The sequence below is a fragment of the Prionailurus viverrinus genome, chromosome A2 (assembly GCF_022837055.1).
Source record: "Prionailurus viverrinus isolate Anna chromosome A2, UM_Priviv_1.0, whole genome shotgun sequence".
Taxonomy (NCBI): Eukaryota; Metazoa; Chordata; class Mammalia; order Carnivora; family Felidae; genus Prionailurus; species Prionailurus viverrinus.
Genome location: NC_062562.1, coordinates 46178298 through 46204577, shown reverse-complemented (window position 1 = coordinate 46204577; position 26280 = coordinate 46178298). Strand labels below are relative to the sequence as shown.

Genomic DNA, 26280 nt, shown 5'->3' with positions numbered 1-26280 from the left:
CACACGCACAAGGCCGGCCCAGCTATGAGACGCCCCATGGACCCACAGTGACTGCTATAAATTTTCACACACTGATCTCCTCCCAGGAGAACAAGCTGAAGAGGAAAGATCCAATGTTCTGCTTACACTGTCAGACTCAGAGGTGCATACTGGACACACCGTCCATTGGGACATGACAGAATGTCATGCCAAGGAGTTCAGAGATCACTAATGCCATTGCTGTGTCTATAATGCAGCAAGCTGAGCCCTGAAAGAGAAAGTAACTTGTCCTTGGGAGCAAGGGACCTAACAAATTCCCTGTATTTCAAAGGGGACCCTGAACATTATCTGGTGTTGATGAACTGTATACTGCTAATATTTAGTGTATTTTGAGGTGAAGTATTTGCTAGTTCTTTGGATTAAAATAAAAAAAGCATTATTTTAGTTCCCTGGAAGGACATATTTTAAAAACAACATATTCAACCTATATTGAGTGGTCACTTATGTGCATGGTGCTGAGGGTAGAGCAGTGAGCCACATATACATGGTCACCGCCTCCTGGACCTCGTTAAAGTGGAAATGGCTTTCATACCTGAGTATGAGATAGGCTTTCTGCCATCACAGCACTTGCTATTTAATGAGCGTGGACATACACATTACAAAAGAAGAATGGGATAAAGCAGGCTATGCTCTGTCGAATGAGTGGCAGAGAGTAGGGCCAAAGTCAGAACTAACCAGCAGTGATGATGACTGGTTGGAATTCTCTTGGGCGAAGGCAGGTACCTGAAGGGTCAGTGCTTGGCCGAACTAAACGCAAACATGAGGGCATTCTCAACAAAGTGGAGCTGGCCCAGGGAGGAAACCAGTTTGGATGGAAGTGGGGGCAGCTCAGACTGCAGAATACGTGATCGAGGTGTAGGACAGACCAATGCACGTAACAGGAGTAACTCGGGGCATGGAAAAAGAGGGCCTGGGTCAGGGGGCAGCCAAGGGAAGGAGAAGCAAAGAGGTGACCTGGAGCCCCTGTGAGCCTGCCTGCCCAGATGCGGGGAGAGGGACATGCACACACTACTTTAGCAGGTGGCAGAACTCACCTGTAGCTACTTCACCACTGACCTGCAAATTAATGTTCAACTGTGTAAACTGGTTAGAGTGTGCATCACAAGTCTGACTTGCAAATCTTTCCTATGTTCATTTGCTTAGCAAGCCCCCCACAGAATAGACAACACACATTTCCAACACACATTAATGAAGTCTTCCAAAGAATACAGAAAATCGATGCAAGAGTCTGCACACAGATTAAAGTTTAAGCAACAGTTTCTTTGCTGTATTCCAACAGCAAGTGACCAAATGACTACAGATTAAAAGAAATTTTCCATTGTAGGTTCCCACCGTCTTTGACAGATTTGATTCCTGGACTCCCACAGAAGGATTTCAGAGAAGTCTTTGAACAAATGCAAGAGGCACAAACTTCACCTAACAACTGTTTACTGAAACATGTGTAACTTCTGTGCCTGGCATAGGGCTGAGTGCGGAGGGTCTGAAGCAAGACAGGTCCCTGCCCCCAAGGTGCTGTAGTGCACAGCCTGCAGTCACGGAGCAGGTCTCAGGGCATGGTTCTTCACTTGTGAGGGACTCCAGAGCTGTGAGTGCCTAATGAGAACCTGCTGATCAAGTGAACGGGGCCGACCAGTATCAGGATGGCTGCTACTGGCATCTGTGCAACTCGTCTCCACAGTGAAGAAGATGATGGACTCAGATCCTCTTTGTTTTTGCTCTATTTGTGCTTCTGTACATGAGATACCGGTAACCCTGGAGCATGAAGGCCTTTCCCAAGGAGTACATAAAGCCACAGACAGAAAAGAATGCATCTTTCTTAGAATGTCCATATCATTCAATGATGAATTATGGAAAAGACTTTTATATTGAACTCAAAATATGCCCTGTGACATAACATGAAATTAAGTCAAAATTTCAAAATAAAATCTAAGATTTTAAAGAAGTGTCATATTTGCCACCTAAGGCCACTTTGGGCCATGTGCCCTGATCCCAGGGATAAACCTTCATTCTGCATCTCAGGAGAATCCTTCATTGTAGAGCTAGGACAAGGATTTCCTGGTCTAGATAGTGACTGGTTACCTACCACCTTACAGGCTCTCCCTCGATGCCTTCCTCCAACTCTACTATCTAACAATGAAGTCTAACGTGGGGGAATCCCACTAAAATCCTAAACCAGAGGAAACAAGGTCAACTGCAGAAATTCAGGTACTCTGGATGGCATGTATTATTAGCTTTTCTGCACTGATGTACGTAAATCCCCAATTCTGAGGTTCTAGGTATTGCCAGGAATTTAATTAAAACATTACCCTGAGCTGTTAAGTCAAATCTCACATTACCAAGGAGTACCTAGTGGCTAAAATTAATTAGCAATTCTAGCCAAACTATTCTCTCAACTTCCATTTGCTTGGGTGCCCTGCACAGGAGGATATGCTGGGATGCAGGGTGAGGTTGCTCTCAGACATGCTCCCCCTCTGTAGACGATCTGAATCTCTGATGGAAAATGTTGAGGCTACCCCAATAACTAGTGGAGGGGCCAAGAGCACACCTGAATCCAGTTACTTTGTATTGAGCTCACACCTTCATACAAAATGCCACGCTTGCTTGCGTGCTACAGGACTTCAGTGAAGCCTGTCACGCAGGGCTCTCCAGCTAGTCAGAGTCTGAAGGTCTCAAAGTGTTTGCAGAATGCTACCTTTATCTGTAGTGAAGATCAGAAATATGTCTCAGTGTCCTGGCTTCTGCATTTTTAAAGAAAATCATCTTCAATTGCAGCATTTTGTTTATACATGAATTCGGTGTGTGTGTGTGTGTGTGTGTGTGTGTGTGTGTGCGTGTGTGTGTGCGCGCGTGCGCATGCACACGCAGGAAGGTGGGGCTGGGGGAGGCTGTTGGTTCACTGGGCGTCTGTCAGCAGCCTCTGTCACTCTGGGTCTGAGACATCCCTCCGTGCTTCCCTCGCTTTCCTTGCGGCTGGCATCTCACATACCAATGTCATTAGGCACTGTCTGCCCCAGTCCTTCTACAATCCAGCCCGTGCAGTTCCCGTCACAGCAAGTGCTTCCTCTGTCAGAGCAGACAAACTGACTGAAGCCACAGCCGGAAGCACGCTGACCACAAGTGCTAAAGTTCTGGTTAGTTCTTTTCTAGGTAAAGTTGGAAAAGTCCCTGCAAAGGCAAACATTGAAGTTTTAGACACGGGGGCGGTACTGACCTCTTGAAATGTCCTTGACTGGAAAGAGGGAGGGTGTGTGTGAGTGAGAGACACAGAGACAGAGAGGAGGAGGAGAGGAAGTTGGATTGTATGATGCAAATGCTAATCATTCTGAGAAGAGTTTTTTTTTTTTTTTTCCCTTCTTCCCAGGTTCAACTGAAGAGGCTGTTCTAAGAAAGACTACTGAGGTAATCAGTCACCTTCCTCAGAGAAAGTCTGCTCAGGTAGTCTTGTTTAGTTTACCACGTAAACAATGGAACATTTACTGTTGAATCCTTTATTCTTTTATAGCCTGATGGGAGACTTGACATTTTTTGGTGGGGGCATGATGGACAAAGAGACCTGGGGCTTCTCTTTCCTTCATAGTCCCCTCTGAGGAGATCAAAGAAAGTAAACACTGTCCTTTCGATCAGACAGCAAGTGTGTTTCTACTCAGCTTGCCAAGCAGGAGGACACACCAGGGTTTCCCAGAATGCCTAGGGACACCCGGGATGAGAGCGCAGAGGAGGCAGGGGAGGACTGAAGATCATCCTTTAACTTTCCAAAAGCAGGAATATAGGACACTTAATAAACCTTAAATCGCTTGCCCCTTTTGTAGGGAGGGGTGATTATTTTTTACTGAACGGGACTAAAATAATCCGCAGAGCTCACTTTTTTAAGATCACAGCAAAAAATAGAACCCCAAATCTGTTGCTTTCGGTGAACAACGGTGATAATGATCTCTATGCTCAGTGACTCTAAAAGCTATTTATAGCAATTATTATACATTCAGAAAAAACTAAACTAAAAAATGGATCCCAGGTATGGACATGGTAAAAAGATCATGGGGTTGGGGAGAGGGAGGGATGAATAAATAGGGGGAGCACAGAGGGTTTTTAGAGCAGTGAAGCTATTCTGTTTGCTGCTGTAATGGTGGATACATGGCATTATACATGTGTCAAAACCTATAGAAGGTACAACACCAAGAGTGAATCCTAATGTAAATTCTGGTCTGTAGCTAATAATAATGTGTCATCTTGGTTCATCAGTGGAAACAAACATACCACAGTAATGCAACATGTTAATAACAGGAGAAACTGGGTGGGAGTGAGGCAGGGAGGGGGGAGTGTACAGGAACTCTGTGCTTTCTGCTCTGTTTTTATGTAAACCTAAAAGTGCTGTAAAAAATAAAGTCTATTAAAAACAATAGATCCCACACCTGGAATTTGTTGGCCAGTCCCTAATTCAAGGATCCACACTTCCCTCTGTTCCCAAAGTACAGTGAACTCAAACCACTTACGGTATCCCTGCATTTCACAGGTGTGTTTCTACAACAGCCTGTGACATGAGTTTGTCATCAGGAAGAGTCATAGCCTGAATCAAAAGCTCAGGACTTGAAGTCACAGTGCCGCAGTGTGTTATAGACAGTGCACCAGTGAATGGGTTGGTTAACCAACCTGGGTCTCCGTTTCTGTGTTTTGAGAAAGAGATCATGGGCTACCCCCACAGAGTTACCATGTAAGGATCAAATGGATGTGACAAAGTGTCCCATAAGCTGGAAAGCATTATGCAAAAGTATTCTAAATCGGTGTCATCAGCCTAAGGTCTCAAAGCTAGTGTGGAGTCAACCCTGCAATCCACATTTTGATTCCAGGTGTAGTGACTCCGTGTCAGGTTCCTTCCTTTCTACGGCATTCCATTTTAGAGATACAGAATTTCTCTTTTGGCAATGCAGCCATATGAAGGTTACCCACACGACTCCCAACTTTAGGTGTCAGAGTGGTTCTGTTCTTGAGCTCTGAATGACATTACCAAAGCAGGCCACATTATATAATCTTCAGCTGGGCTGGAGTGACCACTTACCCTTCCCAGACTCGGTTAATAGTTGTTCTTGGATGATACAGTGTAACAAAGACAGGCCCTCGCCAGCATAGAGAACCGCACCCATTTCTGATGAAATCCCTAAGAAAAGCCAGCTGCAGAATCACTGGTTTAAGTCATTGTAGGCCCTCAGGTGAAGCAATTTCTGGGCCCCCACTGAGACTCTGAGAAAGCAATGCTTGCCACTCCAAGTGAGGAATCCAGGGGCCACACAGAAGAGAAAGGTGGGGCTGGCAGACAGTGTCGGACAAGGCATGGCTGACCCACTGGAGGTTCCTAATAGAGAACACTTAGGGTAACCTGCCCCTGGTCAAGCTGATTCATGACCCTTTGCCCCGGCAGCTTCCCCAACATATTCAGTTAGCTATGAAATCTAGCAGAACATTCCCAGAGGTTATGTGTGGGATTTTAGCAATTTTTATTGTTTTTTTTTCCTGTATTCTTTTCTGGATTCCATGACTTTTTCCAGAAGTCTACTTAAACAGCTTTCCAAATTTCTTTGCTGTTGTTTCAGGAAAAAAATACTTGGGATTTTTGAATATACATACACATACGTATACACTCATAAACCTCACTATTGTAAGGTTGTTGTATGTAAGCTGCTTCATATACAACAATGTTCCTTCGAACAGTGTTAGTCATCCTATAGGTCTACATGTTGTCAAACTCTTGCCTGAAATGGTTTTCCTTAAGGTCAGCCCTGCCTAGATAGACTCCCAGAAAAGAGAAAAATGTCATCTCTCTCACCATTGATACGACTCCAGTGAGAGCTGAGGGGCAAGTCCCTGGCACTGTTACTGACGTGGGAGTGGCTTGGAGGAAATGTGCCACAGAGCTCCAGCTCTTAAGAGTGAAAGAGATCACCAGCTGTGTGCAGGCTCTCTAAATTCCTCAGTCCTTTCCAAATCCCTCATTTTACTGACCTGACCCGGGCACCCTGACCCCAAAGATTTACCGGCTTGTTCACACAGGTGTCCTCTCTCCCTCCTGACACCCTCATCCCTGCTGTAGACAGAGACCCTCTTCAGTAGTTCACGGACTCCTACCACTGCTTTGCAAGTTGCTTCGCTGAATTACAATGCTAAAGACGGCCTAAGAGACCCTGATTCAACTTTCTCACTTTATATGGGGGTCACACCAAGGCCCTGAGAAGAAGTGGGTGTGTGAAAGGAGAAACTGTGAGCCTTGTCCACTTGTGTAATGTGCACATACATAGGACTGTACCTAAATACTAATAACTCCTCATTCTCACATTCCTTAGTGACTTGTTAGCCGGCTTCATTATAAAGGGATATCTTAAAGAATCCTAAACGTATGTACAGTTGACGCTTGAACATCCCAGGGATTTAAGGGTGCTGACTCCCACAGGTGAGAATCTGCATATGATTTCTGACTCACCCAAAACTTAACAATTAGCCTACTGTTGCCCAGAAGCCTTACCAATAAACAGTCTATATTATTTTCTGTGTTATATGCATTACATACTGTAATTTCACGGTCAGGTAAGCTGTATCAGGTACAGTCAGTCTTTAGATTCAGGGGAAACGGCACTCTAAGTGCAGTGACGGTGTCTGAGACTGCAGGGGGCAAGGAAGGCAGCTCGGTGGGCGCTGTACTGGGGGAAAGAGCAGGAGGCAGCTCCAGTATGTGGAGGGGAGGAAAATACATTTTTGCACTTCCCATGTCTGCTGAGTTGGGGGAAATATGTGAGTAAATATGTATATACAAATACAAGCGTGTACAGACACATCAATTCCTACATACATCCCTGGACTAGCTCACAATGGGGAGATTGTCACCAGTGGTGGAGGCAGTCCTCAGCTGAATGATCCAACAGTTGCTACGTACCTCTCTCAGATTCTGCACAGGCTCTAAGTGAGCATAGATAATCCTTTCCGATTATGGCTCTGTTCCACTCATTCTTACCAATGGTGCCTTGCACACCCTCTATGAAGGTCAGAGTGTGGAAAATTCAGAGAGAGCTGGGAGGTCAGTGCAGACCAAGGGTCCCAATGCCAAGTGCTTCGTAAGAAGAAGCACGCACTTGTGAAGTGCACAGCAGGGCAAGGGGTGACTTGTTAGCCTCTAGACTAGAGGGCAGAGCCTGTGATAAGCCTGGGCGGGGAATCATAGCTCAGCAACTGCTCTGTGCAGCCGCCACGGACAGAAACCCAAGCTCAAGTGCAGAGGGTGGGGCGCGAGCATGTCTGGCTGGTTGGGAGGTGAGTCCGGTGCTGCTGACACGCTGTTTCCAGCCACCGAAGGGCAAGTGCCAAATCCCTCTCCACTTCTCCCTTGCTCTAATATTCTCGCGCTCTGCCATGGTGTCAGCTAACTTCAGAAAGCATTCTGGGAATTGTACTGGAGCACAACACGGGCTGTATCCACACCCACGGCGAAGGGCTTTCGGAGCCTGAGGGACATTTAATCAAGGCTTGTGGCCCCCCAGGTTAGACAGGGAAGCTGACGATGCAGCACTACCAGCGCTGAAATGTCTGTCCCTGGAACTGATGAAGGCACTCTCTTCCTCTTAGCAACCTCACCGGAATCCCAGAATAAAAGTCGGAATCCGGGGCGCCTGGGTGTCTCAGTCGGTTAAGTGTCCAACTTCGGCTCAGGTCATGATCTCGCGGTCCGTGAGTTCGAGCCCCGCATCAGGCTCTGTGCTAACCACTCAGAGCCTGGAGCCTGTTTCCGATTCTGTGTCTCCCTCTCTCTCTGACCCTCCCCCGTTCCTGCTCTGTCTCTCTCTGTCTCAAAAATAAATAAACGTTAAAAAAAAAAAAGTCGGAATCCACTACTGCACATCTGCACGAAAGCACAGGGTTTCCATGTCACTCAATCACCAGCCAGGACATGCCCGCCTGGCACGCGATGAGGCAGGTGGTTGTGGGGAGGTGGGTGCACAGCCTGCTGACCTCTTCTGGCACTGTACTCTCAGTCCTGGCTACTAGGGACTCCCCATTTCTCATTGCCTTGAGCTGAGACCCTTCGGGTTGACGTTTACGTTCACTTTTCTGCTCACAAGACCACTACCAGCATTCCCTCCTTGCAGACGGACTCGCTCTTATCTGATTATGAAACGCAAGTAATTCCTGGTTTCCATTTCTGTCCCGAGTTATTTCCTTCCGTCCCTTCACGGAGCTCCTCGGGCAGAAAGCTGCTGCCCTCACTTCGCCAAGTGCCCGCCTGCAGATTTTCTAGCACCAAGGCTCTCTCTTGGGTCAAGAAAGGTGCAAGACTTGGGTCATTTCCCCTCTTAAAAGAAGTCGGTGACATGTAGGTAATTCAGTTCCTATTCTGATCTTTTGCCCTTGTTAACACACTGCTTTCTGACGTGCTTGCTTCCTGTGTCTTCTTAGCTAATACAGATCAACATGATCTGCTAAGGCCAGATGCCCTATGGCTTTGAATCTTCTTACAGTATTTCCTCATTGATGTTTAGTAGTGCTTTATTTGCTAAGAGAATTTCTTTGCTTGGAAAATTTGGAGGTATTTTCTAGCAAAAACATCTCCCTCTTACATGTTTTTTTAAGAGTTTATTTCTTTATTTTGAGAGAGAAGAACAGACAGAGCATGTGATCGTGGGAACGAGTGGGGAAGGGGCAGAGGGAGAGAAAGAATCCCAAGCAGGCTCTGTGCGGTCAGCATGTTGTTCCACACGGATCTTGATCTCATGAATCATGACATATGACCTGAGACTAAATCAAGGGTCGGATGCTTAACTGACTGAGCCACCTCCTACATAGTTTTTTGATGCAAATTGAAAAGGGCTTTCAGCAAAGCATTTTCTAGGAATGGAGGCTCCTGGACTCTCTCCTCTTATGTGAAAGAAGGCACTATTTTCTAACAGCATTTCACCAGCTGCCATGACACTACTTTTGATTTAGAAGATTGTTTCTTTGCTTTTATATCCCCATACAACTAGTTTCTGAAGAGGTCAAGTGAATTAATACAAGCTGGAACAAATTGAGAAATCTCTAGTGGAATAGTGTGTGAGAGCATGCGTGGGGAAGGGAGGGAGGAAGACAGAGAGAGAGGAAGAGGGAGGGAGGGAGGGAGGGAGGGAGGGAGAGCGTGGTCTGTTCTCACTATGAGAAAAAGTCAGCACCAGGCTTAAAGGATGATGGATCAGACACTCTAATTATCAGGGAGTTCTAACCATTCAGATGAGTCACTCGGGTGTGGAAGCCCGTCTGTCTATGGTTCTGGTGAATTTTCCTTCCCCTTACCTTAGACACCTCTCCCCCCTCAAATAATGGCCACGAAAGGAACGAGCATTCCCTGTTCCAGGCTCAGGTGAGGGTAAGGAGGTTCATCAGATTTTACCGAGTTAGAATTAACACGTAATTTCAGATACACCCTTCGCAAGAGTTGGCTCTGCCTTTCCTGAACTCCCATCATTCCTATAACCCCTGTAGTATTCGACTCAAGGGGGTTCCCTAACTAGCTGTGCTGGCGGCAGCTCAGGGAATTAACACTCATCTACTGCACAGAGCTTCTATCTCGTTGATTTATGCGTTAGCCACTCAGCACCACCCAGGGGGTCAGTCTTCCTCACCCTTCTCCCTACCCCCAGTGGGGCCTTTGCTGGGCCTTGCCTCTTTTGAAGGTGGCTAATTCAGCACCACCCGGATGGAAGGAGGCCTTTGGGGGATGAGCCAGTCCAAGGCAGGAAAACCAGATTCAGCCTGACCAACAGCTGCAGGTTCTTGACACTGAGGGCTGCGTGTTAACGCAGAGGAAAACCACACTGTATATGCACAGGTCAGGACAGCCCCAGGGTGGGTTCTGTCAGCACCAGCCCTTCCTAGCAGGGTGACCCTGCAGAAGCTGCTCAACCTTTCTGGGCCCCAGTTTCCCATCTGTAAAATGGTAATGGTGCTATCTACAATGCTGTTATGGGGAGTAATTGGGATCATGAGTGCAAAGCATTTATTTCAGTACGTAATGATTAAACATGGCCTGTTATCAGAGTTATTATCCAGTCTGCCTTGTTACGGCAGAGCACAGCAGAGTCCACTCCTCTGGAAGCAGCCTTTCTCAGGACACTCAGGCTGTGGTAGGAGAAGGTTCTCCCCAGCTGGCCCGGTGGTCAGTTAACATGCCATATGGGAGAAGAGAAGGGTCAGGAGCAGCTCCAGGTAGCAGGAGATGTTGAAATCAGACCCACAGCATTCTCTCTTATCACCCTGCAATTCACTCAAAAACACAACTCTGAAAGTAGAACTTATTTTTGAAGGTAGAATTCCAAGTACAGAGGGGAAATCTAGATTTCATTAATAAAATCTGTACTTGTATAGTTTAAGTTATAGTTTGGTCTTTACCAATCTTCCTTCTTAATATTCCTGGAGTTTCTAACTTTCAGGAATAACTTATTCTGCTTAACAAAGTAAGCACTGGCTTTTCTCCTGAGGTTGACTGTCACAGAAAATTGGGCTGCTGCATCTTTGCTGGGAATCATATATGTGATCTTTTATGTACGACATGCCCAATGTGCAGTATTTAAATTCCTTCAGGCAAAGATACAACTAATTTACCACTTATCCAGGTTAAATATATCTGATTGTGTCATTATCTATGGACTAACAAATTCTCATTTCAGTCAGCAGTGGATACAAATCAAAGAATGTTGAATTACTGAAAAAGAGCGTGTGCTACAGAAGCGCCTGAGTGGCTCGGTGGGTTAAGCGTCTGACTTTGGCTGAGGTCATGATCCCATAGGTTCATGAGCTTGAGCCCTACATCGGACTCTGTGCTGACAGCTCAGAGCCTGGAGCCTGCTTTGGAGACTGTGTCTCCCTCTTTCTCTGCCCTTCCCTGGCTAGTGCTCTCTCAAAAATAACTAAACCTTAAAAAAAAAAAAATTTAAAAAGTGTGTGACATAAATTACTGTGAAAATTTAAATGCAGTTCAGGGCTAATAAAACTGCTTATCATAAAAGGCTATCACTAAAACTCCACATGGTAGCACAAAAATCAAGTTCCTATGGGGAGAGGAAGGAAACTCAGGGTTTTTTCTCTTGCTTTGAACTGCCAGGGTTGAGTGAGGTCATTCCGTAGTCACATTTCTCTGAAAGTACAGCTCTGTCTGGGGCCTGAGTCAACGAATCTGAGACTGCATCTCCAGAAGGAGCGATACTGGGCGATCCATACAGAGTCACAGGGGAGGCCTCGCTTCCCCTCTGAGGCGCTGGTTACAGCCCACCTCCCATCACGTGTGTGGAGTCGAGGGACGAATCCACCAGGGAGCCAAGTCCAGTCGTGACAGAACCCAACATACAGAACTCAGGGGCCACTCCCCAAGTTACCTGAACCCCTGGTCCTGGGCTGTGAATGTGAGTGGAGGACACCTCTAGACACACAGATTGTGTGTTTAGTCACAAGTATGGAGGCCAGTTCGATGGAGAACGAATGCTACTGTCAACTTTGTCCTACCTCAACATTTAACAGCACTTAAGATGTTAAATTTAAGAGCCATGAAGAAGCCGGAATTTTCCATGGGAGGAACTTCTTGGAGTCAGGATGCCCATTCTGACTTTTCTAAGCAACAGTGTGCCAACAGCCAAGACATCTTACACAGTTGTGGAAGTGTAGGACGCGATGCTTGCGTCAGCTCTTTGTCAGCACTGCACTCTGTTTCCCTGCTGACTGCTCTGTCCGTCCATCTGGCCCTTCTGTCATCCACCCCCGGGTTCCCCACATTCATCTCATTCCCACCACCCAGTGGACCTGTGAGGTGGTATTAACCCCACTTACAGACAGTAACTCAGGTCAGGGAAGTCCCCTGACTTCCTGGAGTGACATGGCTAGGAAGGAGCAGAGTCAAAACTCACATCTTGGATTCTCTGCCTCCAAATCCAATGCTTAGGGAGGAAGGACTTCATGGGCGGCGTCAGCCTGGCCTTGGCTCTGCCAGGGATAGCCTCATCTCTACTGAAAGGAGAGAGGGCAAGGAGAGAGAAGAGAATATACAATCTTCTCTTCTGTTCAGACGAGAGTTAATTTGTGGGTGAACATGTGGGTGCTGAGTCCTCTACCGTGATCTTCACACGCTCCTTCTTTCCCTCCTGAGATGGCAAGAAACACAGTGTCTCCTTGTTTTTTGAGATGAAAACCTATTCGCCCTCCCTGACACCCCTGTCAGCAGGGAGCTGTTTTCAGGGCAGCTGTGAAGCTCCTCCCCCTCCGCACTGACCACCTGGGGCCTCTTCTGCTCCAGGCTTCTGGGGTGTCTATAGGCAGCTGGTACTTCACAGTTCTTAATGAGTCTCTGGGATCTTAATTCATGAGCTGAGGGAGAGCTAAAGACCCCCGGCCTCCAGCCAGTGGGCTAGAGGTGGTTTTCCTGAGAAACCCAAGTCCCAGAAGAGCCTGTCTCACTGAGATCTTTTGGGACATGAGGTAAGTGAAAGAGTAGGTGAGTGGCCAGCTGACTCTTTCTTCCGTCTCTGACATGGTTAGCTGCCCTTCTCTCTCCTTGATCCCGGAGTAATAGAGGTGCCTTCTCAGAGAGATCACCTGGCTTTTCCTCCCTGGGTGGAGGGCAGGATGCCTGCCTCCTCAGGGGGAATGTTCAGAGGACCTCCTCTCCTGGCTGTGGCTGCCCTGCAGGGTATGACTGAATGGGTCCACCACGTAGGCATGCCCCTCGCAGCTCTGAGTTCCCACGGACTTCCAGCTGAACACCCCCAGGACCCAACCTCCTGTGGCCATTGTTCTCCGGGGAGTCCCTAGCAGGGATGCGTGCAACCTTAACACTAGGCACCACTGAAAATGGTGTCGGCAAAAGGCACTGCCTTTCAGCCAGTGGATCTAACACTTTCCTGAGCCCTCGCTAAGGGCACAAAACGTCTGGTTCCTCAGCAACTCTGACATTTCAGAGTTAACAATCTTTTGATGCTACATATTTTTAGGTCTTTTGACAAGAAGTTCTTGTACAATTTAAGAATGATGTGGATGAGGAAAGCACACTGAATGCTGGATTTTTTCAAAGCATGGCCAAGCAGTGGGCTCTGAGCAGGCTGGGTGGTGACTTCCGGCACTTAATCCTCACCAGGTGACAGCTCACAAGGCCCCTTTACGTGATTGAGACAGAAACCTAAAAGTGCACCAGAATCTTCTCTGACTGTCAAGTAAGGGGATTAACAGAAAACTTTAAAACTGGCCCCTAAAGATTTAAAGATAGGACACAAACACTTCTGAGAGAAGCACACAAAGTGAGGGAGAAAAAGAATGAGGAAAAGGGTAAAAACTAGAGGTACTCTCCTCTCTGCGTTATAGGACTTAATGCAAATGAAGCGACTTATGTGTGTGTATGCAGACCAGTCTCTGTCAGCATCATGCTGACAGAATGTCTTTGTTTGGCAACATCAACAACTGCAGGAAAAGAAAGGCACTGAGAACTTTTTCAGTTGATGTGCCCTGACCCTGGAGACCTAATGGGAAATCTGCACTGGCAACCATCAGAATTCCTAACCTTAAAAACCAGTCCCGGGGCGCCTGGGTGGCGCAGTCGGTTAAGCGTCCGACTTCAGCCAGGTCACGATCTCGCGGTCCGTGAGTTCGAGCCCCGCGTTGGGCTCTGGGCTGATGGCTCAGAGCCTGGAGCCTGTTTCTGATTCTGTGTCTCCCTCTCTCTCTGCCCCTCCCCCGTTCATGCTCTGTCTCTCTCTGTCCCAAAAATAAATAAACGTTGAAAAAAAAAAATTTTTAAAAACCAGTCCTGTCCCAGGCCAGCCCAGTGCTGCCAGCTCCCTCCTCGTCTACTGTCTAGCGTGGCTGTGGTCCCGTCCCCGATCCCTGGTTCCCTCCTTCTGGGCAAGCTACCTAACCCTGAGCGTGGCTTTCATCTGTAAGAGAGAACATCTATTGACCGCATTCTGGAACTCGCATCTTTCTCTCATTCTCTATGGTTTTTTTTTTTTTTCCCCCTCCCCCACCTCTGCTAATTGGTGACTCTCTCTCTTTCAAAACCCCTTAAAAGTCATCTCCTCTGTCAAGCCTCTTCGATTTCTCTTGGAGAGAACCTCCAAGTTCTCTCGGATTGGTTCCCCACTTAAGGTAATTTTAATTACAAACACAGTAAAATATGTGAAAGAGCTTTACAAGCCAGAAAATGCTAAATGCTTACAGAGTATTAGGAATACCTGTCCTTAGCACCCACATCACCAGTTTAGAGGATCATTTCTCAAATCAGCATCTGTTTTGTCTCTTCAGTTAGGTTCTCACTACTCCAAGCATGACCCGCCAACCAGCAGCGTGGGCACCCCCTGGTAGCTTGCTGGAGCTGCCCCACCTCAAGTCCTGACAGTGCCTGCTGAATCACAATCAAAACTCTAAGCCTGTCTCAGATGATTTGTATGTACACTGAGTTTCAGAAGCATGACATTAGACTTTAAGGACCTCAAAGGTACAGACGGCACAGTATCCCCAGAAAGCCTTCCAGAACCCAGAGTCCTTTGAGCTGGTGTCAAATGGGGGTTTTCAAGACTATTACCATGTGACTGCTGACCTGCCAGCAAGAAAAGAACGAACCTGGCTGCATCTGCTGCATACAATGATATTTATACGAACACACATCACCTGAGATTTCTTTAGATAAAAAGCTTTAAAATCACATCTGCATAAAAAACACAGAAGGGTTCATTTAGGATAACTCATTATCGGGCTGAGTGCTTAAGTCCTTGGCAACTGGAAGGAGAGTCAACGAACTGTGTAGTCTTTCTTACGAGCTAACGGCTCCCTCTCCCCCAAGTGAGCTAGTGCAAATCACAAAGGCTCCCCAGACTTCACAGATCATGCCTCCTCACTTTACCGAGGCCCCTGAACGTTTTAACGAAGTTCAGAAACCACACGTATGAAAGGACAGCTGGCCTGGGACTCTTATGGCACACGTTTCGTGCCTCCACAAAGCCCTGACTGAGAAGAGTGCTCTGGAAACTGCAGCAGCTCCCCCTCCTCCCAGGACATGGCGGTCACGCTCCCCAACAGCAACAAGATTAATTTGGGATTCCAGTTCCTCTGTCATATGATCCCTTTATGATGATTAGCGAAGCATCTCCCAGAAAGGGTAGGCCGAGGCCAAACAAACCAAGCTGAATTACAACGACTGATCATTTTTAAAAGCTATCTCTTAGGGACAGGTCTTATTTAAGGAGAAAACAGAAAAGCAGGCATAATGGAGAGAAGAGGCTGAGTACACAGAGATGGGAAATCAGGCTACAGAGTTAGATCTAGGTGAAAACTCCAGTCCCAGTTAGGTGGCTGTGCATGAACCTCTTAGAGCCTCACTGTTTCCTCCTTTAAAGTGTAGATGATACCACCTGCCCGGTGCTTCTGAAGTTCACTTGAGAGGACGCACAAAGTTCTAGAGTTTAATACCCGAACTATGATAAGAGCCCATTAAGCGTGAGATGTTATTTTCCTGCCGTGTGACCTGCCCGCTGGCTCCCAGCACCAGGCCGTGAGCTGCGAGGACAGACCTGCCGTCTGGCCCCAGCGCGAGCTGCCTCCAGGAGCTTCCTGCTCACCTTGATCATTTCTGCCACATAACTCTCGGGCCCGGTGTACTCTGTAGAGTCCTTCACTTTCACCAGCACGATGAAGCACAGATAGTGCCACATGTTGTGTTCTTCCTTGATGTGCTCTTCAAAGGTGACAGTCTTGTTGTCAAACTTGTCTCTTTCCAAGCCTAAGGAGAGACAGAAAGCCCCCGGCCCCAAGTGAGCAGCCATGGTCTAGAAAAATCTGTGAGAGAACTGTCCAGAGAGGAGGCTGTGGTTCCAGCTCCCATCTTGGTGAAGAGTTGGATTCTGTTGGCCTTCTACATGCATTCCCTTTTACATCACAGCAGGAAAGACACAGGATGTGAGAGAGATGGACTTCGGTCTGAGTCCCACCTCTGCCCCTTACCGGTCACTGTTTAGTCTCCACGTGCCTCAGTTGCTCCATCAGGGAACAGGGGACTGCCGTCTGCGTTCTAGGAGTGCTCAGGCTTAAATGAGCACAGGTGTGACCTGCTCATGCATAGCAGGCAACTGATGAATGTGAGGTCCCTTCTCCCAGGGAGATGCCAAAATGTACACATGTTAAAAGGTTTTTGAAGAGACAGAATGAGGACAAAAAGAACTTTAAGCACATTTTGAACTCTAGCTGGTAAGTTTGTTTTGCAGAGGTCTGGGTGAGCAATTGTGAGACTAGTTTCTGTATATTCTTGGATTGATCAAAGAACTATGTGGTATATCATGGGAGCCAGATTTCTCACTGTCAAAGAAGAGAGCACAAATATGGAAAGGGAGAAAGATAAACACCGTAACGTTGAATTGGAATTAGAGCTATGGGTATGAACTCATCCTTTTTCATATGTATATAAAATAGATACAGAAGTGTGTCGATACATATGTATGTGTATACAAACACCCAGGTGTATGCATTTACATGTGTACTCCTCATCTGCACCCTAATAACCCTTCTGGGGTCTGGCAGTGGCACTCCAACAGGAATGAGCACACCTAGATCCCAGATCTTCTAGATGTTAGCTTCCAAATACCATTCTCTGCTAAAAAGAACCAGGACTTTTTGGAGAAATGGGTGATACCAGGGCTGGGTCAGGGAAGTACAAGTTAAGCTTGAAATGAACAGCTCATGGAACTAAAAATGTAAGGAAAGTACATAAAAAATTATGGTGCCATGGTAAAACAGAAACCACAAGGGCCTCTCGCTGGACAAATCTGGGGAAATCTGATTATTAAAGCAAATAATGATATTGAAGGATTATAATCCATTGGAATAAATAAAAATATAGGAATCCATGTTGTTACAAATCCAAAAGTACTTACACATATATAGTATACATACATAATGAGAAGAGAGAGTTTTTATTTAAGAGAAAAAGCCAGTTAACAAAGGCAAAAATAGTAAAATGAGAAAATCGTCATTGGAGAGCCATCCTAATAAAAGACTCGGGCAGAAATCATTAGTGGACATTAAAGCTACTGGATTAATGTTTAATTTGAGGGATAGTGGGGTATTTACATGATCTCAAAGTATCTCCCCATAAAATGTTTCTTAATTACAAAGAGATAAAAACCTAACTTAGTGGAAAAACCTGGCAATTATCACCTTAACCTAGTGATCAGAGTTCATGTCACTGGTTATGAGTGGGCATCTCATGCCTCCTGAAATGATGCACTGAGGAGAAAAAAAAACAGATTTCTTTGATGTTCCTATAAAAAAATGCATACCCCACTTCTATTGTGAGGAAACATCAGAGAAACCAAAACCAAGGGACATTCTACACAATAAGTGACTAAACTCTTAAAAAATGTCAATGGAGGCTAATGAGCCATGACAAGTGAATGCAATGACGTGACCTGGGCTTTCATTTGCTGTACAGGACATTTCTGGGATAAAGAGTGAAATCTGAATAGGGTCTGGAGATTGAGTGATAACATGGTATCTTTGTTAATTTCCTAATTTTGATAACTATGCTGCGTGTGTGTGTGTGCGTGTGTCTGTGTGTATATATACAGCTTACTATTTAGGAAATATATATTGAAATATTTAGGGATAAAGATACATCATGCAAGCCAATCTCTGACTTTTCGGAAAAACTATGAGTAAAGCAGATTAGGTAAATTATTACTATTTGGGGAGTCTGGTTAACGAGTGTATAGATATTCTTTGTACTGCTCTAATCACTTTTCTGTAACTGTGGAATTATTTCAAAACAAAAGGCTTTAAGTGGTTTTCAGGGGGCAAAAAGCAAAGATTTAAGTTTTGAAATGGGAAATGCTCATTTTGTGAGCATCTGTACCAATAGGAAATTTATATATTCAGTAACTATATTATGAATAATCCTGAAATGACTACTCAGCTCCCAGATCCCTACATGATTAGTTTACATTTACATATACTTTTCTGCAGTTATAGTGACAATGGTTTCTTGGGTATCCCCTGTACCTCTCTTCTGTTGCAGTTTACTGCTCATCATCGAGCACCTACAATGTGCAGGTTCTGTGCTAGCTGTGTTACATAAACTGACTCTCATAGCCCCACAATAATGCAAAGAAGTACATATTATTGCATCCATTTCACAGATGAGCAGTTCAAGTTCAGAGACCTGAAGGGACTATACCATGATTACATGACTACTAAGTTGCAGTAACTTAATCAGAACCCAGGTGTGACTCCTGACACCTTCACCATACACTCTAAGAGGAATATTCTTTCACTTAATGCCTGATACCATTTGCAGTGAAGACATCCACAGGCTGGAACCAGACGAAGATCTCCATTCTGGTTACTTAGGACGGGACCAGGAGATGCTCAGCAGCCCAACAAACACAAGACCATAAGCCATGTTCATTTCCGATCCTGTGCGATCACATCCCCGCCACCCCACACTTCGTTCCTTAAAACAAACTGGCACAGGCAACCCTTACAGGGAATTGACGGGCACTCCAAACACTGCCCGGCAGAGGCAGAACCGAAGTCCACCCGGCGCCAAGGCCAGAGATGCTAGAGCAGGAGGGCAGCGCCTCTCCCACAGAAAGCCCGTGCTTCCCTGCTGAGGCTGGCTGCCACACTCACCACAGATAAAGCACGTGGTCTTTAAGATCTCCTCTTTCTTCTGCTTTTCACTCCTCAGGTCAGCAAAGGTGTCAATGATGACCCCGAAAATCAGATTAAGGACGATGATGATGACCATGAAGAAGAACAAGAGGTCATAGATTACTCTGGCAGCAAAGAGGGGCTCCTGGAAAAGAGGCGTCGCCATCAGCAAAGTGACCCACCGTCCTCTGGCCCACAGAGCTCAGGGCAGAAGGAGGAGGACTCGACGCGCCCGACATTCAGGGCTCACCCTCACCCTATTGGTCTGCTCTGTCACAAGTTAAATTGGGCATCAAACTTGAAAAGTCACAACTGTGTCCCTTTTCAAGCCCTTTGCCCAGACTGTCGGTTCTGCAAGTGTTGTGTGGCATGTGCACAAGAACAGCTTCCTGGGATCTAAGGTGTCTGGGAGATGTGCTCAGGCAGGCCAGACCCAGCCCTGCACGAGCATTTCAGTACGTGGAGTGGGCGGGGCTTTCCACAAAGAGGGTTTCCCTGCACCCTGATACTAAGGCCATGGATGGAGGGGAGAGAAGCCTCAACTGGCCAGTCTTGCACGTCTCCTCATCACTACTCCAGCTCTGCCTCTGTCTTCGGTTTCCATGCAAGCTTTCTGCGTGCTGCTCCCCACCCCCACCCAGCTCTGCCTTCCCTTCGGGATCCAGCCACCTCCCCCCACCTCTGCCTTCCCGTCAGGATCCAGCTACCTCTTTGGATGGTTTCCTGAGCACGTCTCCTACTCCGCCCCCGCTCCTCAGCCCGTGACTCAGCACCGTGACAATGCACATCAGAAGTGTCTCACACGTGTGCTCCTTGTCTTGCTCCGTCTCTTCTGTGAGGACCAGCTCTATGAATGTGGTAAGAAACAACAGATTTACAGCATGTGGGAAAAGACGTACCATGATTTTGACACTGTCTTTCCTGAATGCCATCTTGCCAGCTGACAGACACATGGGAACAAGAAAGAGTAAAACTAAGGAATCAGGTATCAAATACTTTCTTTCAAATATCTGAGGTTACCTGGGGGCAATTCTGTTTTCATCACCAACCCTGCTAGTTTCTCAAGCCAAGTCACAAGTGCCCTTCCCTATATTAAATCTATAATATTCCCTATCCTTCTCAGATTTTAAACTCCAGTCCCAGCTCAGAACAGGTGTTTGACCTTAGATAAGTTGCTTAATACTCTGAGTCAGGAGCATCTTGTCTCTCAGCTGAGGGTAATCCCATAGGACCCAAGCTCCTCATTGGCTAAACCCAGCAACGTTTTACAGCAGGTCCTCTAGATAAATCACTTTATATTGGACGCTGTCCATTCATTCTTCATCATTTTTGCAAAAAGAACCATGCTGCCTATCTTGTTCTTTTCTCCAGTTGCAGTGATAATGGTCTTGCTAAAAACACAGATCACTCCTGGCTTTCAACAACTTCCATTCATCCTTTGGATGTAGTTTAACCTTCTTAGCCTAACATGTAAGATCCTTCATGATCTGGCCTACTGATGACCCATCTGGCTTCATTTCTTACTACTACTCTTCCTCATGATCATTGTATCCCTCAACATGGTATATTCTACCTCAAAGTCTTTGGACACCTTATTCCCTTTAACTGGAACACTCACTTCTCCTCCTCTGTCCAAGATTTTACCATTTTAGTTTAGCTATCACCTCCTTGGGGATTCTCTTACTCCAGTATTAGGCTGGGTGCCTCTCTTCTGTATTCTGTCCTTGTTCCTAGCATTAGCATACTCTCCAGTCATCAGCAAGGTGCCTGCCTGGCTGCCTACCCCACTACACTGGCGTATCTTAGAGTATAGCACAGTCCCTGGCAACTAGAGGGCACCCAGGAAATAGTGGCTGAATCAATCAAGCAGGTATTAGACCTTCTTCCCTTTCATCTCCCTCCTCTCTCCCAGTCTTTCCTCTTTGCTATTGGCCTTACTTCTCAAGAGTAAATCTGCTTCCATCTGCTTCCAATGTCATGTGCGCCATCTAAGCTTCAAGAGGGGCCTGTCATTAACACGGGGCTTAAGGCTACACGTTCCTACCTTCTTTGGGTGCAGGAGAGGAACAGTTCTCCCCAGTCTCCACCCTACACACGTCAGAATACAGGAACTCGCTTGCCAAACTCTCTCCGGCTTCTGGGAGAGAGAGGAAATTTTATGATGAACAATCTGGCAGCATATGGTTAAAATGTTTGAAGTCCCCAATTCACGGCTGATTAAACAATTCTTTACATAAATAACACCCTACATTCCTGCATATAAATTCAAGGCAGAGATGCAATTTACACTTTCATTTGGTGATCTGGATGGGAAAGAAGCCAGAAATGTCAATTCCTGTAGGCTTACTAGAAATATCACACTTAAATAGCACCTCTCCAACTTTAAAGACACACAGCTGAAACTCTTCGACAAATACTACTGAGTGTACAGACTCCAGCAAGATTTACACCAAGTCTGCACGGAAAGCATCAGCAGGCATGAGCGGAAATCCAAGGTCCAGGCCAGTTTAGTTCAGAACCCTAAGATGGTTGGCAGGAAATTTCAGTCAGTGTCAACTTGGAAGCTGGAATTACATGTCAAGAATGCAGCATTTAGGAAAAGGCTGCCTGGCGCAGCCAGTGATAATAATTCTACTTTGTTCCTTGGACTCAGGGCCTCTGGTTACCTGATAAAAAACCAGTTAACATTTCACTTAACGGTGTTAAAATATTGTGATTGACACAAAGGAAGACTTGGGTATCACTCACTCAAGTATATAATCATTTTATTTCATTCTCAAAACTGTTCTTGCTCTATATAAAAATAATACACATTGTCAAACTTGTATATAGTAAACAAGCCCCAGAGACAGCCACTGCTGGGGGAGGGGGGGGGTGTATATTCTTCCATATTTTAAAGGACGTATGTGAGCTTTTAATTTTTAAAAATATATACGTGGATCCTATTATAGTTATTATTCTGCAGTTTCCCATATATTTGTGGGTGCTTTTCGTTGAAGGATTATAAAGGTGTGTCCTAACTGTAGGGCACGCCACCCCAGAGGACTGCAGTCTAATAAAACACTTGATGTTTAGACTGCTTCCAGTTTCCCAATGGAGTCAGCATCCTTCATACACATCATTTCTGCATGCACAGGCAGAAGGCTTTTCCTTTAAGGATCAATTCCTAGAAGTAGATTTACCAAGCCAGAGGGATGCACCCTCCTATCTTTCAACATATATGGTCAAACTGTTTTTGAATAAATCCTATTAGTTTAAAATATGACTTTAGGCAATAAAGTAAGTGTAGGCTCTGGACACTCCCACTCAGCATTCGATATATCCTACCACCCTTTGAATAAAGCGACGACTAAGCCCTCTATTCAGAATTCATGCTCTCAGTGCTGGGGAGATACCTACACTGCTAAAGTCATCACTCTCTTACAATTCATTCACTTACAATTAAGAAATATTTTTTTAACATTAAAAAAAAGATGAGAAGACTGGGGGCGCCTGGGTGGCGCAGTCGGTTAAGCGTCCGACTTCAGCCAGGTCACGATCTCGCGGTCCGTGAGTTCGAGCCCCGCGTCAGGCTCTGGGCTGATGGCTCAGAGCCTGGAGCCTGTTTCCGATTCTGTGTCTCCCTCTCTCTCTGCCCCTCCCCCATTCATGCTCTGTCTCTCTGTCCCAAAAATAAATAAACGTTGAAAAAAAAAAAAATTAAAAAAAAAAGATGAGAAGACTCAAACTCACCTGGAAGAGCTGTTTCATTGGGCAACCTATCTACTTCCAAGATAAAATCATCTTTGAAGAAAAGATAGCCCACTATTGAGAACAGGTAAACCAGGATCAAAGCCAGAACTGCTGTCAAGATGATGGACCGGCCATTGCGAGTGACACTTTTAATGACATTAAGCAGAGTCTCTTCTCTGTATACCAAATCAAAAAGCTTTAAAAACAAAGAAGACAATGTGATGGTTTTAAGAAACCTCTATATTAGATGTATGTATGTAATTACATATCTCATAATGACAACTTGATTTATAGAGAATTTACCCTTTTAACAACTCAGAAGCATTCTACTGTTTTCTTAACACTTAACACTTGCCTGTCTTAATGAAAACTGAGATAAGGGAAATAAGCATAGGAAAGAAGGAGGGAACCAGTTGGAATTTCAAGAGTTACTCAGACAGTTTAGAGGTGCTTGTAGAGGGAACAAATACAGGGTGGTACCAGTGAGTTTCAGCAAGCAAGGGAGAGGAAAGTGATGAGTGTGCATTCATGGAGTAGTTACTGAGCTTCTGCTAAGGGCCAGCCACTCTGGAAGCGGGAGTGGGCAAGCCCTGGTCCTTGTCCTCCCAGAGCTGAGAGCCTCAAGGAGAAGGCCACACCCAACCGGGCAGTACAGGCAGTGGGCACTGTGGAGTTAAGAGGTGCAAATCTTAGTTCAACCACAGGACATCACAACAGCAGACTAGGTTCTTTCTCCTTCCCTCTGAGCCTCTGTTTCCTCATGTGCAGACGGGAGGACAGAGAGTTGTAGTGAACAAGAGCTACGTGATGTATATACTGTGTATGGTACATCCCGTATGGCTAGCCTTACGTGCCGAGTGCCTCACGGTAAATGGTAATTATAATTTCCTGATGAAGGGACTAGGCCAAGGTCCCAAAGCTCATGGCAGGATCACTGGTGGTGGTAATACAAGAGGAAGTCTAAACCTTTCCCATTTCTCTAGTGGCAGGGTGAGGCAGAGATCCCCTGAAGTGCACTGTGGGTTCAGTCTAGGCTTGCCCTCTGCAAAGAGACTTCCTCTGTGCAAGAAGTTGGCCTGTAGGTACTTCTAGGTATGGGGGGACTGATGGGTTGTTTTTTCAGATATTTGGCTGGAGAAAGAATAAAGAGACATGGAGGAGAACTCTGTGGGCTAATTCTTGGACCTAGGGGCTAGTTTTAATCTGGCCTCTGTGCTGACATCGACTGCATTTTCTGAAGGTTTTGCCTCCACTTGGCTTTTGGGAATGACTGCACAGCCAAGTGAGCCAGGGGACAAGGGTTTCAATCCTCACTCTGCTTTTAATTTGCAGCAAGATGTTGGCGGAGCTCTGTAACCTCTCTGGACCTCAGTTTCCTCATCTGTAAAATCAGCGGAATGAAATAGCTGATCTCTGAGTCCCTTCCAATTTATAGCTTTACATCTGAGTTCATTTTCTGGTCAATTAGCCCTTCTGCCTCCATAACACCAATCTGTGTCCTGAGACCTGCGTGAAGGACACTGGGTAAAGGAGCATAGTCAAAAGGAAGGAAGGAAGCAAGGAAGAGGTGTTTCATCAATTGAAGAGTACAAAAGGCTAATGTTGCTATTAACGTTGGTTAAATATTTTCCAACAAGCCGCTATGAAGCAGCAAGTGAGAGCAACTTCAGACAATCAACAAATGACACTTGTTTTGGGGGGGCGGTAAGAACTCTAAGATTATATAGCCACCAAGTTCTTGAAACGACAAGTGATTTTTTTTTTTCCCTCACTCACCTATAACTTCTGGCTTTGAAACAATGGATATGCGTTACTTTATACAGGAAAAACTGTCTTCTAATTAGTGAATTACCCGTTTAATGAAGAAAACTTTGAAAACAGAGAAAAGCACACAGAAAACCAAAAATCACCAATAACTCCACCATCTATAGACATCGACTCAAGTTCTCTCCTTCTGCCTTTATTAGAAAAAATGTAATAAATATAATATACCGTAATAGTGGCATACAGTCAGGCTCTTTCACCAAGCAATCACAAACATTTTCACGTCAAAAATAATCACCTAGAATGTCAGTATATGGAAAAACCACAGTTTACTTAACCGAAGTATTTACCTTTTTTTAAAAAAAACAGTCAAGATGTTTTAAATTGCATGTCATTAAAAATAATGCTGTGATGCACATTCTGTACTTGCCTCTATACATACTTGTCCAATTATTTCTTTTTGGAGAACTTCCAGAAAGGAAATTTTTGGGCCAAATGTTGTAACCGACTATGTCGCCCCATTGCGTTCCCAAAAGGCTGTACTGCATAGTCCATGCTGTCAGAGGCCGGTGCCTGCTGCTGCACATCCACATGAGACCCGAGCATGCTCATGCCTCTGAACCTTTCCATACATCAGAGGTATAGCTCAGGATCTCATTGCTGTTTTAACTAGCAGGTATTTGTTTAGCATTGAGGATGAACAATCTTTCAGGTTTACTGACCATATGGATTTCTTCTTCTGTTACCTGTCCATCTACAAACTTCACACAGTTTCATCTCAGGGTGTTAATATTTTCTACGGATTTGCCTGGATGCAGGCTCGAGACAAGGTTCAGCCAGTCTGGGGGTCCCACCCTCCCACTGTGCCTTTCTGGCCTGCTGGTGTGGTGCTTTCACAGCCCTGGGACATGTGGGTTTTCCCTGCTGAAGGTCTCTTTCCAGTTCCTCTCTGTCATCAACTCGCCTTACTTGTGGAATAACTTGAATGGTTTCAGTATTCTGTCTGTGATTCTCAATAAACATGTTAAATACCACTTTTGACACCAAAAGTAACAAGTCACCTGAGGTCACAGACAAGTCAAGGCCCAGAAGCACATGAGAGGCATCTAGCCACAATCGAGTTTGATGCTAGTATGTTTTCTACAAGGGAACTGAGCTCAGGTGTCCTGAGGCTTAGGGTTACTCTGTGACAGATCAGAGATGTGACAGCACGAATACAGACTGCACTGGGAGATAACAGATGCATGTAGCAGGGACTTCTTCACGAGCTCCAGTGAAAGGCAGTTCAGGGCTGTGCTTCAGAAGTGACTGGGCAATCAACAGAGCTAAGTTGCTATCTGGCCTGTGGCACTTCCTGGGTGACTTTGGTAAGTCACTTAACCTTGCCAACCCTCGGTTTCACCATCTGTAATTTGGAGATACCATCTACCTCCGCAGTCGCTGTGAGAGACTATATGAAAACAGCACACAGCACATGTTCAGTAAATGGCTATAACGATGACTTTCTGGACTGTAAGGCCTGTGAGGGAAGATAGGATATCGGTTTGGCTTACCACGACATCCCCGCACGTAGCACTAGATGGCATTGCAAATGACCAAAAGGAGAGGACTTGAACGTATGGAGAAGGAAATGAAGCCAACAAGACATAAAGTGTAGAATCGCCTGTCTCTTGGGAGAGATCCCTCAGTTGGGACGAGAGACCTGTACGTGAACTTGGCCTCCCTGCCCAGGATGACTTGGGTCTTCCTGACTCAAATACCAGATGTTCATCCAGGGACATCGCTGCAGGAGACCAACAGGCTCAGAACTATACACAGGGCTCTCAAGATTTCTGATACACAGTGTCCAAAATAGGCCCCATAATGGCCATCACAAGTACATCCAGAGACCTCTTTGCCTAAAACCTCAAAGTCTAGCCAGACCTATTTTAAAATGAGGTAAAAGAATCCATTTCCCTCAGCCTGCCAACATATACCACTAATGGAATGAGCTAATCCTGATGACCTGAATGGTGAATTCTTTATGGTGTTTTGGATGGCAGAGGAAGTAAGCGATGACAA

At 45.7% G+C, this 26280-nt stretch overlaps 1 protein-coding gene and 1 long non-coding RNA gene across 13 annotated transcripts in view; one reads left to right on the top strand and one right to left on the bottom strand.

Annotated features, from left to right (window-relative positions):
* Positions 1 to 1978, top strand: part of LOC125160883 (uncharacterized) — a 113469-nt gene extending 111491 nt beyond the window's left edge. For all 8 annotated transcript variants that reach the window (XR_007150397.1, XR_007150394.1, XR_007150400.1 and 5 more), the window contains one exon: positions 1364 to 1978. This is a non-coding gene — a long non-coding RNA (uncharacterized LOC125160883). The remainder of the gene's footprint in view (positions 1 to 1363) is intronic.
* The window catches only part of ITPR1 (inositol 1,4,5-trisphosphate receptor type 1), a 328507-nt gene that overhangs the window by 10748 nt on the left and 291479 nt on the right, over positions 1 to 26280 (bottom strand). For all 5 annotated transcript variants that reach the window (XM_047850329.1, XM_047850325.1, XM_047850327.1 and 2 more), the window contains 5 exons: positions 22456 to 22651; positions 20768 to 20860; positions 19431 to 19570; positions 18703 to 18868; positions 15642 to 15802 (listed from right to left, as the gene is read on the bottom strand). In XM_047850329.1, coding sequence (XP_047706285.1) covers positions 15642 to 15802; positions 18703 to 18868; positions 19431 to 19570; positions 20768 to 20860; positions 22456 to 22651 — 756 coding nt within the window. The remainder of the gene's footprint in view (positions 1 to 15641; positions 15803 to 18702; positions 18869 to 19430; positions 19571 to 20767; positions 20861 to 22455; positions 22652 to 26280) is intronic.